This window comes from Pyricularia pennisetigena, chromosome 6 (genome assembly GCF_004337985.1).
Source record: "Pyricularia pennisetigena strain Br36 chromosome 6, whole genome shotgun sequence".
Classification (NCBI taxonomy): domain Eukaryota; kingdom Fungi; phylum Ascomycota; class Sordariomycetes; order Magnaporthales; family Pyriculariaceae; genus Pyricularia; species Pyricularia pennisetigena.
Window position 1 is genome coordinate 5555419 of NC_043744.1, and position 14676 is coordinate 5570094.

Below are 14676 nucleotides of genomic sequence, written 5' to 3' on the forward strand. Positions count from 1 at the left end.
TGTCGACCATACCCAGTTTGTAAATAGCTTGTCATAACATCGGCCGAGGACGTCCGGATCGAATTGAACTGGAATTGCAGATTTCGGGCATAGTCGTTCGTTCGTTCCTTCACCGAGCCATGACTTGGTAACCTGAGGTTGTTGAAACATGTGTAAACGTCAAAATGTTGTGAGGATGCAAAACAAAATCGCACGTGTTCAGGCATCGATGCCATCCCATAGGTCGGGAGCACCCGCCGGTACGAATAATGGATCCTGGAAATGCACGGATCGCTGAAACATGAACCAACGATGACAAGCACAAATGTGAGTCGGTGTGGACGAGAGTAAGTAACGCATCAAAACATTATACAACAAGAAGGCTCCTGTCTCTTCGCACATTCCTCATATGACTGAGTCGCCTAGATACGGTAAAATATACACATGCTGCTCATTGCTAGGTCAAGGAAAATAACAAAGGAAAAGAAAAAAAAATTTACAGATAATTCCTCAGCGGAAATCAGAGGCAGAAAAAAAGACTATTAACAAGATAATGTGCCAGAGATTTCTATTCAAAGGGGCAGAGTCATAATCCGCTTTTTATTGACTTTTTTTTCTTCTTCTCTCAAGACGAGAAGAGGCGTCCGCAGCCAAAGTGGTTCTCACAGCCGCAGTCACCGGGAGCCTTCCAGTCGTCGTCGGTCCAGCTGAAGAAGACAGCCTTGCCGCCGCACTCCTGCTGGATGGACTTGATGGCGTCAGCCTGCTGCTGCTGACCGGGGCATGAAGTGCCAATGCACTTGCCACCGGTGGGCCAGCCAGTCTCCATGATGTAGCCATCCTTGCCACCGCAGAGCTTCTGAACCTGCTGGAGCTGGCTCGAAACGAACTTGCCGGCGTCCTTGGGCTGCACGGCACCGTTGAAGTAGGCGTGGATGTTGGCAGAGACAACGTCAACGACGGGGCAGATAGTCTCAGCGACACCCTGGGCCTCCCAGCCTCCGACGGTGTCGGTGGTGGTGACGGGAGCGTTGCAGCCACCAGAGCGGAGGACACCACGGACCTCGCCGATCAAGTCCTTGAGCTGGTTGGGAGTGCAGTAACCGTTGTACAGGGCCTCGTTACCAACAATGCACATCTCAACAAGGTCCCACTGTGCCCACGACTTGATGGCGCTAATCTGCTCGGCAACCTGGGGGCTGCCGTTGGTGCAGCCGGGCTGGCCGACAAAGACACCAATGATCATCTTGACACCGTGCTTGCGGCAGGCAGCACCCACGTTAGGGAGGGTGTTACAGTCGGTCGAGTAAACACGGACAGTCTTGAAGCCACCAGCCTTGATCTTGGCAATGTCGCTGTCGACCTCCTCAGCGGACTTGCAGACGCCACCGTTGCCGTACGGGGTGTAGGTCATGGCCCACTGGTTGCCACCACCCAACGTGGGCGGCGGAGAGGCAGTAGGTGAAGAGGCAGGAGGCGACGACGCTGAAGGCGACGAGGCGGGAGGAGGGGGAGAGACTGAAGAAGAAGAAGAGGTCTCAGGAGCCTTGGAGGGCGAGGTCTGGGCCGGGGGAGGAGCGGCAGCCGAGGTAGGGGCAACAGTCGGGACCGGGGCCGGAGTCTCGCTGGTGAATGGGCAGTAAACCACGGTCTTGGTGTCAACAATGGTGGTGACAGCCGGGGCGGTGTAGTTGCCCGGGGGGTAGGTAGTGATGGTAGGGACCACCACCTCGGTCTCGGTGGAGGCGGTGGTGGTAGTGCCACCAATGACATAGGTACCGGGCGTAGGGCAGACGTAAGTGGTCTGCGTGACAATGCTGGTCACGTCGCCGTTGGACTCGGTCTTGACGGTCGGGACGGGGCACACAACGGTGGTGGCCGTGGTGACGACAGTGGTGACACCGCCAATGGTGTTGACGCCCGAGGAGACCGTGGTCGTCGCAGGGGCACATGCAGTGACGGTCGAGGTCACGACCATGGTCGTCGCAGGGAAGGTGTAGGTGCCGGGGGTGGGGCACTCCTGGGCGATCGGGGTAGGGACCGTGGCCGGGGGCGTGGTCTTGGGGGTCGGGGAAGGCTGGGGCGCATCCGGGACGAGGGTGGGCTCGCCGTAGATGGTGGTGTAGTAGGTCTTGCACTCAGGCACGCAGACGGCCGAGTCGTTGGCAGCCCTCTTGGCGAACAGGTCATAGTGGTGGGCCTGGCGGTGCTGACGGTGAGCGCTGACACCTCCGGAGAGGGCCGCGACAGCGGCAGTGGCGACAGTGAATCCCTTCATTGTTGCTGCTACTGCTGCTCAGTAAAAGATTATATTATTCCTCGTAGGATTCTTGGGTTTGAGTCGTGAAAAAATGAATGCCCGCTAAACGAATGGAGCGGTGGTTGGTAAAGGAGACTGTAAAGGACGGACGAAAGCTATCGAGGCTTTCAACTTGACATTGACAACATCCGAGAGGCGTCTGCGTGAGGAAGGGAAGGAAGGAAGAAAAAGATGAGCAACGGATCAGCGCGGTGCGTCGATGTTATTATGGCGTCCGCCCGCCTGTAGACTGGGGGCCGCGGCTTGGCGCCGGTGTGTGGGCATGTGCTATCCCCCGGTCGCCAGCGAGCGCTGGGGAGCTCGTAAAAAAGAAAAGGAGAGCCAGGGCCCTGGCCCACCAAAAAAAGGGTAGGGCCCCCAGTCCACTCTGACAAGAGACAACCCACACCTCCTCGCTGGCAATTATTCGATTCCACTTTGCCATGGCGGACAGCCCTTCTAAGGTCGCTTTTGCTTCATCCAATCTATCAAAAGGCGACGAGAAGAGAAGCTGAATTGGCTGATGCCTGGACTTTCTTGGCCGTTCCTATGTGACTTTGGGGGCTAGTCTTGAGTGTTGCTAGTAGTGCTGGGGCATCCTCTACAACCAAATCTGGTGCTCGTTATGATTACCACGATCCTTTCTTCGCTTTGCTTGCCCACCTTGCTAACTTCGAGTGGGTACCTAATCGCTCTGAAGAACCATTCGAGTTGCTTATTTCCAAGAGGGCGGCGTTTCTGATGGAGCTAACCAAGGGAGTACTAAACTCCTTAAATTAGACTGCGGGAAGCTATGGTGCATGTGCGTCGTCTTCACACGACGCCGTTTTGTGACGTTTTTGGCGGCATCCCGACGGTTAGCCAAACAAAAGCCTCTGTGCAAGAAGCATCGTCATAGTTAGTTGATGCTCGATTCGATCGAGTAATATTCGGCGTTAATGTTCCCTCCCGTGCACGGTATATTGTTGCTGTACAACCCCAGTTCAAGCCAGTGCCAAGCGAGCCAAAGACATCCTTGGTACCAGTAAATTGAGGAGAGCTTGGTGGTCGTGTTGTGGTTCATCGCAACTTGGTTTTTTTTTTTTTCTGCTCACCCTGTCGTCCAATTGAATTGCCTGGGACTTCTGCCTCTCGCTGCAGAAATTAGCTGAAATACGGAGTGGGGTATTGAAAAAGGAGAACCATCCAAGAGTGGATACGTCTCCTTTTTCTGATTGGTTTCCGTGCTTCAAAACGGCTGCAGAAACACGCTGCAGTCACCCAAGTACCGCCCACAGGTGGATTTGCTGAGTCGCCAAGGTCGCCTAGGTGTCAAGGTGTGTTTTCCGCCTCTCTCGAACCGCCAAAGGCCCTGAAATAGGTACCTTGGGGTTACTTTGTAGAGTTCTACGACCCTGGCCTTACCTAAGACCTTGGTGGGCTGATTGCAGCTACCCTACTGTGGTACTGTATTTCGTATCTCCCGTTCGATCGATTGGAACATGGATGCCAGCCAGCTTCCATCCTTTCATGCCCAGAGCCCCAAAAATGGCTACCGCCAATGCAAAAGGGAAATTGCCTAAGCGGCGAGGTTCTCTCGGCAGGAGAGATGCAATCCCGCCACAACAGCCAAGAACCAAAGAAACAAAATGTCAATCAAATCTCATCACTCAGCGGACAGCATTTGCAACCAACCGTTGACCAGGCAAGGAACCTTGGCCGGCTTACCGCCGCCTGTGGTCACGTTGAAATCTTTCAAGTGGCGCCCGGCACCCGGAGATGTTGACTTTGTCAAGGTAACCATCCGAGGGGGCCGACCCCATCGGCGGCACTTGCACAAGTCGTCATTCACAAGGTGCCTGCCTGCCTGTCTACAGTAATTATCCATCAGCCTAACGTTGTTTGACCCTCATCTGCCTGAATCTAACCCAGTCCACAATTCCCCTGGTGACGGGGCCAGCAATATAAACAAGCTCAATTCCAATTTCAGGGCTTCCCGGACTTGTCAATCGCCTTTGGTGTGATCTGTAATACCAAATTCTTATTGCCACCTCCACGTTGTGACTTAATGCAGACAAGGCGATGGGCTATCCACAATCTGTGCCCCTCTGATCAAGATCAGCAAGTACATTTGCTTTTGTTGGCGCCCCGCGGAGCTAAAATGGAGGCAAAGGACGCTGCGTCAGGCTCAGGGTCAGGGACAAGACTGGCACAACAACACATCCAATTTCGACCAATGGGGAGCACCGGCGCTTTCGGGCGGTCGGTTGTCGTGCGCCCCAAAGACTTGGCAGCGAAATTACTCCTTGTCCAACCCCCGAAGATCTTTTCTGCAAGCGGCTATTCACTCTTACCGCCAGTTACCCTTACAACGCGGGTAAAGATTGGGGCTTTGAGGAACCGTTCTGCTCGTTTTTTTTTTTTTTTTTTTTTTTTTTTTTTGCTTTTTCCGTTGTTATTCTTTTCTCCATTCGTCCTCAGCAGAGCAGATCTTTGGATCAAAAACCCAGATCAACCTCAAGCTGCATCGCTAAGCTCGCCTGTCAACCATTTCAAGCTCGAGGAGACCCAATTTACTTGAGTGAACCATTTCCGCTGATCTGGTCCAGACTCTGTGAGATTGCATGGTTCACGTGATCGGCAAGTTCCCTTCCAAACTGGGCAGGAAATTATGTCGTTACTACAGCTGTGTGTCATGAATGCGGGAATGCGAACACACAAGGATGGAGCTTCTGTTTATTCTTTCCAGCATCGTGTCAGAAAAACAGGGACTATAATCACGGAAATCTATGATTATCCATAATGATATCGGTATATCGGTACCGAAATAAAAGGACCGCTTAGCCAGCTCAAGCCTGTCAAAAAAGGAGCTGCATCCAGAAATCTTATGCTGTTAACCAGTCAGTGGTCCTCCTATAGCGGGCTGGTGGCCAATGAACTTTGCACCCACGATCCCGGTCTTCATGTCACACGATTACGTCTACGCCCGCGCAAGCCACAACATTGATTGAAGGCAGTGCAGATGAAGATTTAACATCTTTTGCATCCCATATGATTTTGAAGTCCTCCCGGCTGCATCCTCCTGACCAACAATGATGGGCATGCAGTGCACGGTTTTGATACCGGAAGCTATTCTGAAGAACCAGCGTGCACATAGACAAGTTTGCCGGCTGAATATGCAACGATCCAGCAATGGTCGAATATTTCTGACCGAACCCGGAAGTGACCGGAAGCAAAACCACAAGCTAGGTAACAACACTGTACGGGCAAATGAGAAAATTGGGGATTGCAAACACTCGAGTTATTTCAAGTGCAATGATCTCTGAATGATCGTCCGACTCATCCAGATCGATCGACAACCATAACTGGGCCTGGATAAGCAAGCTTATCAACAAGGTTGACATTCGAAGCTCAATAGAAACGGAGGAATCCTCCACCCAGTGCCGTTCAACCTCAACTCGTTCATTTCCACTGGGACCGAGTACAACAGTCCTAATGTCCCGAGACAACACAGTCAGTTTCTCAACTTCTGCAAGCTTCCCAGCAAGTTTCCCGAACACAATGCAAGTCTATCGATATGCAAAGAGTCCTGGCGGGATGAATCGCACCTCGTGCTGGGTTGTTGAGTGTACAGGCCTTCGTCCAACTTTGAATCTTAAATAATATCTTGGGCTATGTTTATTGGCATCGATAGGAGGATACTGCCAAATGGATAGACAAAAGATGCTCTTTTTTTGTTGGGTATGGTGTTAAATACATTCAACATGGTTCTATAATTTCTCTCGCTCCCAATCCTAGTGGCGCCAGTCAAGGTCTGGACGTTGCGCTTGTCGAACAATAACCATTTTCCAACCTATTGTGAAAAAGAAATGTCATAATCGCTCGTAGGTGCCAGGATTCCGAAGATCCCGATGCTTCCCATCGACTCGATTGAGAAGCGGTACCCTAGCAAAAGTGAACTTGGGATAGCACATAGTGCTACTATAGACTCTGAAACGGCTAGTGACGGCACAACTACGCTGAGCGAACGCGACTCAACCATCAAGCCCTGGCTGCCTGGGACTATATCATTCAGCCAGTCGGTATCAACTAGACAGGAGCAAATTAGGAGCTGGACATATAAAATGCGCCGTAGAAACAAGAAACTCCGAAGGCGAAATATGCTTCAGGGCCGTCTAACTGCAAATTGCATCCAAAATTATAAATTTGTTAAATCGCCCTGGTGAATGACTGATCTCGTAAGTGCCCAAATGAACATGGTGCCTAGGTTTCCTTTTATGAACACTTGTAAATGGGACTTGATGTCTTATTGATACTGAACAGGGATCTGATTTCAGACTGAGATCTTCAAAGAGAAGCCTTGCTGTGAATCTCATTTGTGTGATGGTGAACTGTGACCCAGAATTCATGGAGAGAGTAAATCAACCATGGAGAAAGTGAATTGTCGACTTGATTCCATGTGAAAAGATTAAACTCCTCGTTCTTAACTAGGGCACCTATAGCTCTATCTAACAGAACAACTATCACCAAAGACAAGCTCTATGCCAATATTGCTGGCTTTACGTGATGTCCATGACTCAAAAATATCATCATGAAAACTTCTAGTACTGAGAAGCGAAGACAAAAGCCGCAAGGATGGCAATAGCACCAGACTGAAAAAAAAATAGTCTTGTCAGCTTGCAAACACATGAAGCAGACCAAAGGATCCAAGCTTGCCCACAGAACGAGGAAAAGCACAGGAACCGACTTACTGAAACATGAGCCATCGAGGCGCCGCCAGTAGGCACAGGCAAGGCGGTCTGGGATGGGATGCGAGGGACGCTTCCGTTGCCGTGGTTCATGGAGGGCATCATGCCGGGGCTGTGGTCCTGCTCGCCGCCGGAACCGGCGGTGGGGGCCATGGTGGTGCTCGTCTGCATGATGGTGGTCAGGTCCCCGTCGACGATGGGCGCCACGCCGGTGTCGACGGCGGGCGGCATGGTCATCATGCTGGTGGGCAGTGTGAGCTCGTCGGTCGCCACGATGAGCGTGGTGGCTGCGTTGTGCTCGCCGTGGTCCATGGACATGTCCATAGACTGAGCCGTGGCAAAGGCGGCCAGCGTGGCCAGGATTATGTTCAAGGCGAGCATGTTTGCTATTATGGGCTCCGGTTCAGGCTGATGGAAAGGATGGAGAGAGTTGCCTGGGTAGTGAGGCAAAAGCTTAGTGCTGGAATATGTTTGTTACCCAACGAAGATGAGTAACAACAAGCTGATGGCTGGTTTTTTTTATGTGAATTTGAACTTGTGAACGACAGAAGAAACGCAGCTCTTATACCAACACTTGAGGAAAGTGGCAAAGGGGATGTCGCACCGGGTGAACATGTTCCCCATTCCAGTGATTGTTTACTTTCTTTGTGCATCCCTAGTTGACACCTCAAAAAGAATGCCAGCGGCAAGGCAAATACCGAAGCAGCATCAACCCAGTATCGCCACGTCCGGACCGGTCATGGCTGGAATGTAGTTCTTTGTCGGCATTTGCTAGGGTGATGCCATCTTCAAGTTCTCGGCTAACTTGACATCCCTCTGCGTGCAAAGGTATTTACTGGCAGACATGATGAAACTTTTGACGCTGCCAAATGAGTATTATGGATATTAGATTCTTCCTGGTTCAGCAACTACAAAAATGATGCCTTCCGTGTATAATTCTGAGTCTGCGCGCAAGGTGAGTTGCGAGTGCGAGGGTGTTGTTGGATGCGACAAGCACAAAAAAGTGGAAACAGGGACCACCACAATCAGCGCACTCAATTCAGCCTTGGTTCATTTCACAGTGCTACCAAAAATAAATGGTCAAACAGATGAAGAGCTGCACTGCTCATAGCTCATTTTGTGCAGCTTGACTATCTTCACTATACTCGCAAAGTAGTGGACAATCGAAAGCAGTGTATTTCTCTTCGCGGAGGGCACGTGACATCGTGTCTGCGCCGTGGCGTATGCTATTCTCAGCGCCCCACTAAAAAAATCGGCACTGCTCCTCAGAACGCGCCTCGTATCGCAAAAAGTTGGTGGGATTTTGAACCTGTATCGTGTCAATCTCGATATCTTGTTGCCGCCGACGCTAGGCTATTCGAACTTGGGGCCGTTGTTAAACCCCAATATTCAGCCGGCATGCTGCAATCCAAACTTAGACCCTTCGTCTGTTGGCAATGTGTCGCTCGCGGCGCCTCCAACAGCCTCTCCCCCACTGGAAGTTCTTTGCGCCGGCCCGCCGTTGGCAAAACTCTTGCCTCTTGGAGGAACTTCTCGACCAGCTCCTCTTACAAACGTCATTCACTAGCCTCGGTCAGTCCCTATTGACCCTCCCATATTTTGCACCCGTTCATCTTGGGACACCATTCTTACTTGTGCAACCTGCTCATACAGCTTTTGAGCCAAATTGAAAACGACAAATCAAAATCAAACACCGAAGATGCTCATCGCCTCGTTGACTCACTGCCCGAGGGTGAAATACCCGAATGGCTCCCTACGCGCGAACGGTTAAGAGCTTGGGACGCCGCAAATCCTCAAGGCCAAATAATGTCGGTTCACGACATCCTCATGCCATCAAACAAACAAGACACCGTGAACAGCACATCCCTGGCCAGGTCTAGCCAGCTAGACAAAATGGATCCAGACATGGAAGAAGATGCCGATCAGGCTCATGACCGTCCTCAACTCGGCGAAGACTTTCAGGCCCACTCCGTATCCATAAACCCCGGTGACCTCATCGAGGCCCGGGAGGGATCCTCAAGGGTTCCGCTACTGGCTGTGTTCATCTGCCAGCGCGGAGGACTGCAATACTTTTACTGCAGCGACGGCAGTGTCTACGTACGCGTCAGGCCCAAGACGAACTTTGTGGCTCCTGGGTTTGCTACCGAGGCCGAGATGGCCCCCATCAAAGATCAACTGCCTCCATCAGGCATGCCACTACCGATGATCTTGGATTGGATGAAGTCGGGTAGCGAAGGACCATCTCGCGAAGATGGCCAGGCCCTGCTCAACAAGATGTTCCAGTTTGTGCGGGATGCAGATCTTGTGTTGCAAGAAAACCATCACAAACTGGACGACCCATATCCTATCCTTGCTAAGCGAGGTCTCGAATACGTTACTGCTCACGAGGCCGCGGAGCACCTCTTGAGTGAAAAAGCCAGGGGTTCTGATGGCAGTTTCTCTGATGTCGCCATCTATGCCGTCCAGCGGGCAATGAAAAATTGCGAGATTGGGATTCGTGTCTTCGAGAGCGCTGTTTTCGATCTGAAGAGCTGTATCTTTGAGGTTCTTCCACCAGATGAGATGGAATGTATCAAGGCCGTTGAAAAGATGGTCCGCGAGCTTTATGCCGATCCATTGGCTCTACGGGACGATATGAAAGCCCTGGAGCGACTGAGCGGACATAGGCTCGGCCGTTTCATCATCGGGGCACGACAGCAAATCGATCGGCATCGCACCGAGCGCCATTTCAAGGACGAATGGCCCGTGATAGGACTAGATCAGCGCCAACACCACAAGGAGGATCTGAGAGCAGAGCCTTGGCTCTCGCCTAAGGACCAGCAAATAATGAGGTTTTTGCACCTGTGGGCGGCCAAAAACGTTTTCCCTCCTGATTCCAGGGCAAATGTGTTTGGTTCCCAGATTCTCCGGGCCATTGGTCGCTACGACAACTCGGAATTCTTAGGCAAGGCTACTGGCTGGCTGTTCCTGCAAGAAGTTGGATGGATTCTGCCTTGGGATGTCCAGTCACGGCATGACAGAGCCGTACCAGGCACGACCCCCGACAGGGCAGGCGGTCTCGTTAATGACCTAGATCCGTTGCCCGTACAGGCATCAGTCCATGATCCGTACCCTGGCAGTCGCAAAGACTGGGGCGAGCTAACGGCTTTCGCAATAGACAATGCCCAAACAGAAGACATTGATGATGCTATCTCTGTCGAACGTACCTCGACTGCTGGTCAGTATTGGATACATGTGCACGTTGCAGACGTTAGCTCAGTTATCCGGCCCAACACTGCGCATGCCAAATACGCAGAGAGGATGAGCGAAACCCATTACTTGCCTGGCCACTTCACACGCCTGTTTCCCGACTTGGGCATATTACACAATCTCTCGCTCGCCCCCGGTAGTCGGGCGCTCACCTTTAGTGGTCTTGTCAACGAACAAGGAGAACTTCTCGAATGCAAGATCACTCCTGGAATTCTGCGAAACGTTGTCAACATTGAGCCTGAAGAAGTTCTAAAGATTTGCCCTGAAACGCCGCAGCCCCAGACGACGACTCCGTCGGTTTTCAGTCTCTGCGTCGGTCAACGGTCCGGCTCGTTCTTTCCGCCCCCCGGTAGAAAGACAAAGTCCGCGGATGACCTCGGCGCCCACGAGGTTGAAGACTTGAAACTCCTCGGCCGCCTTGCAGCCAGCTATCACCTTAGGCGCCGTGGAAACCATGCCACTCCACTTCGGGGTTCTGGTACTGAGAGCACAGTGACCCCTGAGCTCTTCCCGGCCAGCTCGCGATTTCAACGAGCCCCCGATGGCACCTTCCGCTCGTCTGGCGATATTGCCATTGAGGTGGCTGTACGGCATAGTGCTGATCGAGTCTCCAGTATGGTTACGAATTCCATGATCCTCGCTGGCGAGATTGCCGGCCGCTGGTGTGAGGATCGCGGAATCCCTGTACCGTATCGCACCATGCCCCAGGCGACGATGAATATGGACGTTCTCTCACCTTGGGTCAAGAACCACTTGTATCCCCTGTTCGAGGCCAATGGGAGGCCCACGAAAGAAGACGTCGCACTCATCAGACAGCTCGCCGGTCCCGTCCTACTCTCCACCAATCCCGGCCTGCATTTCTGGCTCGGTCTGAACCATTACGTCAAGGTCACGTCGCCGTTGCGCCGGTATTTGGACGTCGTCGCCCACTTTCAGATCCACGCAGCACTGGCTGAAGAGGCCCGCACGGGTAAAACACTTCAGCCACCACGAGAGGGGGAAGAGGAGCACTCCTTCCTGCCATTCACCCGCGCCGACCTGGCGGCCAAGCTGCCACTTTTAGCGGTGCGGGAGTCCAAGGCCCGCTCGCTAGCGAGGCATGGTCCGCATGGACAGAAAGAATACCTGTATCAAGCCCTCGCACGTGCCTTTTACTTTAATGAGGCCCCATTGCCATCAACTTTCGAGTTCCACATTGTTGAATCATTAGCGCCTAAGCATCTCCGTGGCATGATCCCGGGGTTGTGGGAACTTTTGGCCGATCTGCCATACGAGAACTTGAACGGAGCAGTCAAGTCGCCCTCACAGCTTGTCCAGGGCGATATTCTTGAGGTCAAGCTGGCCCGAATCAACCCCATCGGTATTCAGATGGAGGTCGAGGCTGTCAGGCCGCTGAGAATTGGCGGTGTGGATGTAATAGAGGAGCACGGCAGTTTGGTTGCTGCGGGCGATGAGGCGACTGGCGATAGGGGTGCGCAAGCTGTCGCTGGGGAAGCGTCCGTATGAGCAACTGGAAGGCGAGAATGGAGGCTTGTAATAACATGTGTTTTTTTTTTTTTTTTTTTTTTTTTTTTTTTTTTTTAGGCAGGTCCGCTGGTTTCTCTTAAAAAGCATGTTCGCATACACCTACATAGCTTCTTGTGTATTATTTTGGTTACTGTCTATAGTATTAGAGGTCCTGTACGATGGATGGGAGAGGTTCCGCTAAGAGGTGTGTATGTTGCTCTGAATATGAGCAGCATAACAAGAAATACATGTATGATACGAAAGGGGAGACAAAGCTGAATTGGGTAACATCCTCGCATGTCGGGGCATATTTATGAGACGAACCAGTCCAATTTCTTTGTGCAGAAAATGGGACTGCCGGGAATTAAGCCGCGAGCACCACGGGGCTGCGGTGCCCCCGGTTCGCGCGCTTGTCTCTCAGAAGCTGCGATATTGGGGTGGGGGGCGGCTATACCGTTCTCATGACGGCGTTGCCTGGCCGCCCGAGGAGAACTTTGAGTGCTTCCGGGAACATCTCGGCATGGTGCGCGGGACCGGATCGACTCCCCCGAGCCGCCACGGCGGGTCCAAGTCCATAGAGGGTGAAAAGGATAGTATAAAAACAAGTGCATAGACAGAGAGTGGCCGCCATCGTCCTTGGCCCTTCCGCGATGCATTCTGGCTCTGCCTTGCAACGCGTGGCAAGACGAACGAAAGCATTCCTGCGTTGTTGTTTCTCCGCCCCACGGGACGGCAGTGATGGTCATGTCAACTTGCAGTAGGATTAACGAGCTATCTGATTCTCTACATTAATATGCGCAAATGATCGAGAGGCAAAACATGGTTAGCGGGGCAGCTCAGCCTGCCTCCATCTCCAAATTGATCCTCCTCCCCAAACAGCATCTTCTGAGAACGCGGCGTATGGATACTCGGTCAATTTCAAGAGGTCCATGACAACAAAACCAACAAAGAAATGGGTATTATCTGCTTCCAAATGCATGCGCAAATGCAAGGAAGCATAACCTTGGCAACCACTACAATATCACGAGGCAACGTGTTTCATCATCTGGTGGCTCCATCCTTGGAAAGGAATTCCCAAGCAAATGACCTCAAGTGGCTAGGACCCAATATGTACACAGTAAAAGCGTTATCCCACATTATGGCTTCCACCCATCTTTACACGCCGTACCTCGCTCACCATGGCCCTCACGATCTATCGAAACTTGTTGTCTCGGCTCCACTGCTCGTCCGTATGGCCGTAAACCTCCTTGATGTAGTTGTTAAAGTCGCTAGCCACCTCAATGGCGTCCTTGATGCGGTCCCAGTCGAGCGTTTCACGCTCGTAGACGGCGAGCTGCCGCGCCGTCGCGAGCGAGTTGCGGATTTGGCGCCCGTTCATCTCGTACGCGGCCAGCTCGTCCATGTGCGCGGCAATGTCGTCAAAGTCCACTGCGCTGACTTGCTCACTATCGTCGCCCTCGCCGTATGCATCATCTTCTGTCTTGTTGTTCTCTCTCATTATGTGCAAAAAATTTTGCCAGATCTTGCGCCGGCTCGGCCCGTCGAGCGGGCGGTAGTGCAGCGCCAGTTGGATCCGCGATTTGAAGGCCTCATCGAAGGTGCCGACACGGTTCGACGTCAGGAAGAGCATGCCTTCGTAATACTCCAGCGTGCGGAGGAAGACTGACACGAGGCTGTTGCGTTCCAGGTCTGATAGCGACCGCTCCTCGAGAAACACGTCGGCCTCGTCCAGCAGGAGCACTAAAAGGCCCGATGTAAGCAACCAAGTGAAAGCCTTCAAAGGTTGCGGAAGTTGAAATAAAAAATAAATAAAAAACGACCTACCGCAGTTCCATTTCTTGCCCAAATGAAAAACCGTATTAAGATACTTTTCGACAGCTTCGGGGTTTGTACCAATATCGCCACACGTCACACTGTACAATGGCATCTCGGCCAGTTCGGCCACACTATTCTGGCTTTTAGTACCAGTGAAACGTCGTGTATAGTACAGTACCCTCGACAAGCAGACCAGAATACTCACCTCTCTACAGACCTATCAGACTTATTTCTTTCGGAGGGAGCATGCGCAAGGAGACCGGGTCAGGGCAAACTGGATAGACTTACCTGTCGTCAGTGTCTTGCCTGTCCCGGGCCCACCATGGAGAAGCATGATGAGTCCATTTCCCTTTCCCACGATGATGTCGTCCTGTCTTGTCTTCTTGTGGATTTGCACTGAAGTCCTTTCAATCTTCCTCTGGTGAACAGTGACGAGGCCCTTGATCAGGTTTTTGGTTCGCCGCGGCAGCACCAGCCGTTCAAATGAGCCTTTGTTCCAGCTTACTGGTCGAACCAGATGAACCAACAAGTGAACTAAGAATGGTGGGTTTGAATATTAACCATAGTGAGGCATTAAACATGATGAGCAGACTGTGCGACGTTCCCCAATTTTTCTCCTTCAAGAAAAACCCATGGATGCCTGGCGGAAGCAGCATAACTTGCTTATCAGACAACTCTGAAGTAATGGGGACGAGGTCTGGCCATCCATCGTAAGGTGATTTCTGCTTTGTCGAAAATTTGAAGGCCTCTGAAAGGGCATGAAACTTGGCGTACACATGATAGTCGAGCATGAATCTGGACTCGGTAGGCTGTATGACGTTAGTACACAAGGGCTCGATTCCAGCGTAGTGAACAGAATAGGTCACCAACATATGTGTAATCTCTTGAGTAGTTGGCCCCCTCGTAAGAGATAAGCTGCGGTTGACTAAGAGCGCGAAACATCTCTCTTCTCTCTAGAAGCATCTGCCTGGTCTCTTCTGTAGCATATCGTAGGGGATATACTTTTAGGTGATCGATTCTCATCTCGCCATATGTTGGGGGGCTTCAATGTGAGACTTTAATTTTTGCGCCGAAGCAAATGGCCATCGTATTCCCAATTCC

At 51.9% G+C, this 14676-nt stretch overlaps 4 protein-coding genes across 4 annotated transcripts; 1 reads left to right on the forward strand and 3 right to left on the reverse strand.

The window, feature by feature from the left end:
- Positions 1–604: 604 nt before the first annotated feature.
- PpBr36_05387 (uncharacterized protein) lies at positions 605–2257 on the reverse strand (the record flags this gene model as incomplete). Its single annotated transcript, XM_029892543.1, has 1 exon — positions 605–2257. One exon carries the CDS (start codon positions 2255–2257, stop codon positions 605–607), a length of 1653 nt encoding a protein of 550 aa, XP_029749559.1.
- Positions 2258–6858: 4601 nt separating this feature from the next.
- PpBr36_05388 (uncharacterized protein) lies at positions 6859–7386 on the reverse strand (the record flags this gene model as incomplete). Its single annotated transcript, XM_029892544.1, has 2 exons — positions 6859–6909; positions 7009–7386. 2 exons carry the CDS (start codon positions 7384–7386, stop codon positions 6859–6861), a joined length of 429 nt encoding a protein of 142 aa, XP_029749566.1.
- A 1017-nt stretch (positions 7387–8403) lies between these two features.
- PpBr36_05389 (uncharacterized protein) lies at positions 8404–11760 on the forward strand (the record flags this gene model as incomplete). Its single annotated transcript, XM_029892545.1, has 2 exons — positions 8404–8577; positions 8659–11760. The coding sequence occupies 2 exons, from the start codon at positions 8404–8406 to the stop codon at positions 11758–11760; spliced, it is 3276 nt and encodes a 1091-aa protein (XP_029749567.1).
- Positions 11761–12952: 1192 nt separating this feature from the next.
- On the reverse strand, positions 12953–14598 carry PpBr36_05390 (uncharacterized protein; the record flags this gene model as incomplete). The annotated part of the gene is made up of 4 exons (XM_029892546.1): positions 12953–13500; positions 13864–13993; positions 14103–14384; positions 14446–14598. 4 exons carry the CDS (start codon positions 14596–14598, stop codon positions 12953–12955), a joined length of 1113 nt encoding a protein of 370 aa, XP_029750400.1.
- Positions 14599–14676: the final 78 nt, after the last annotated feature.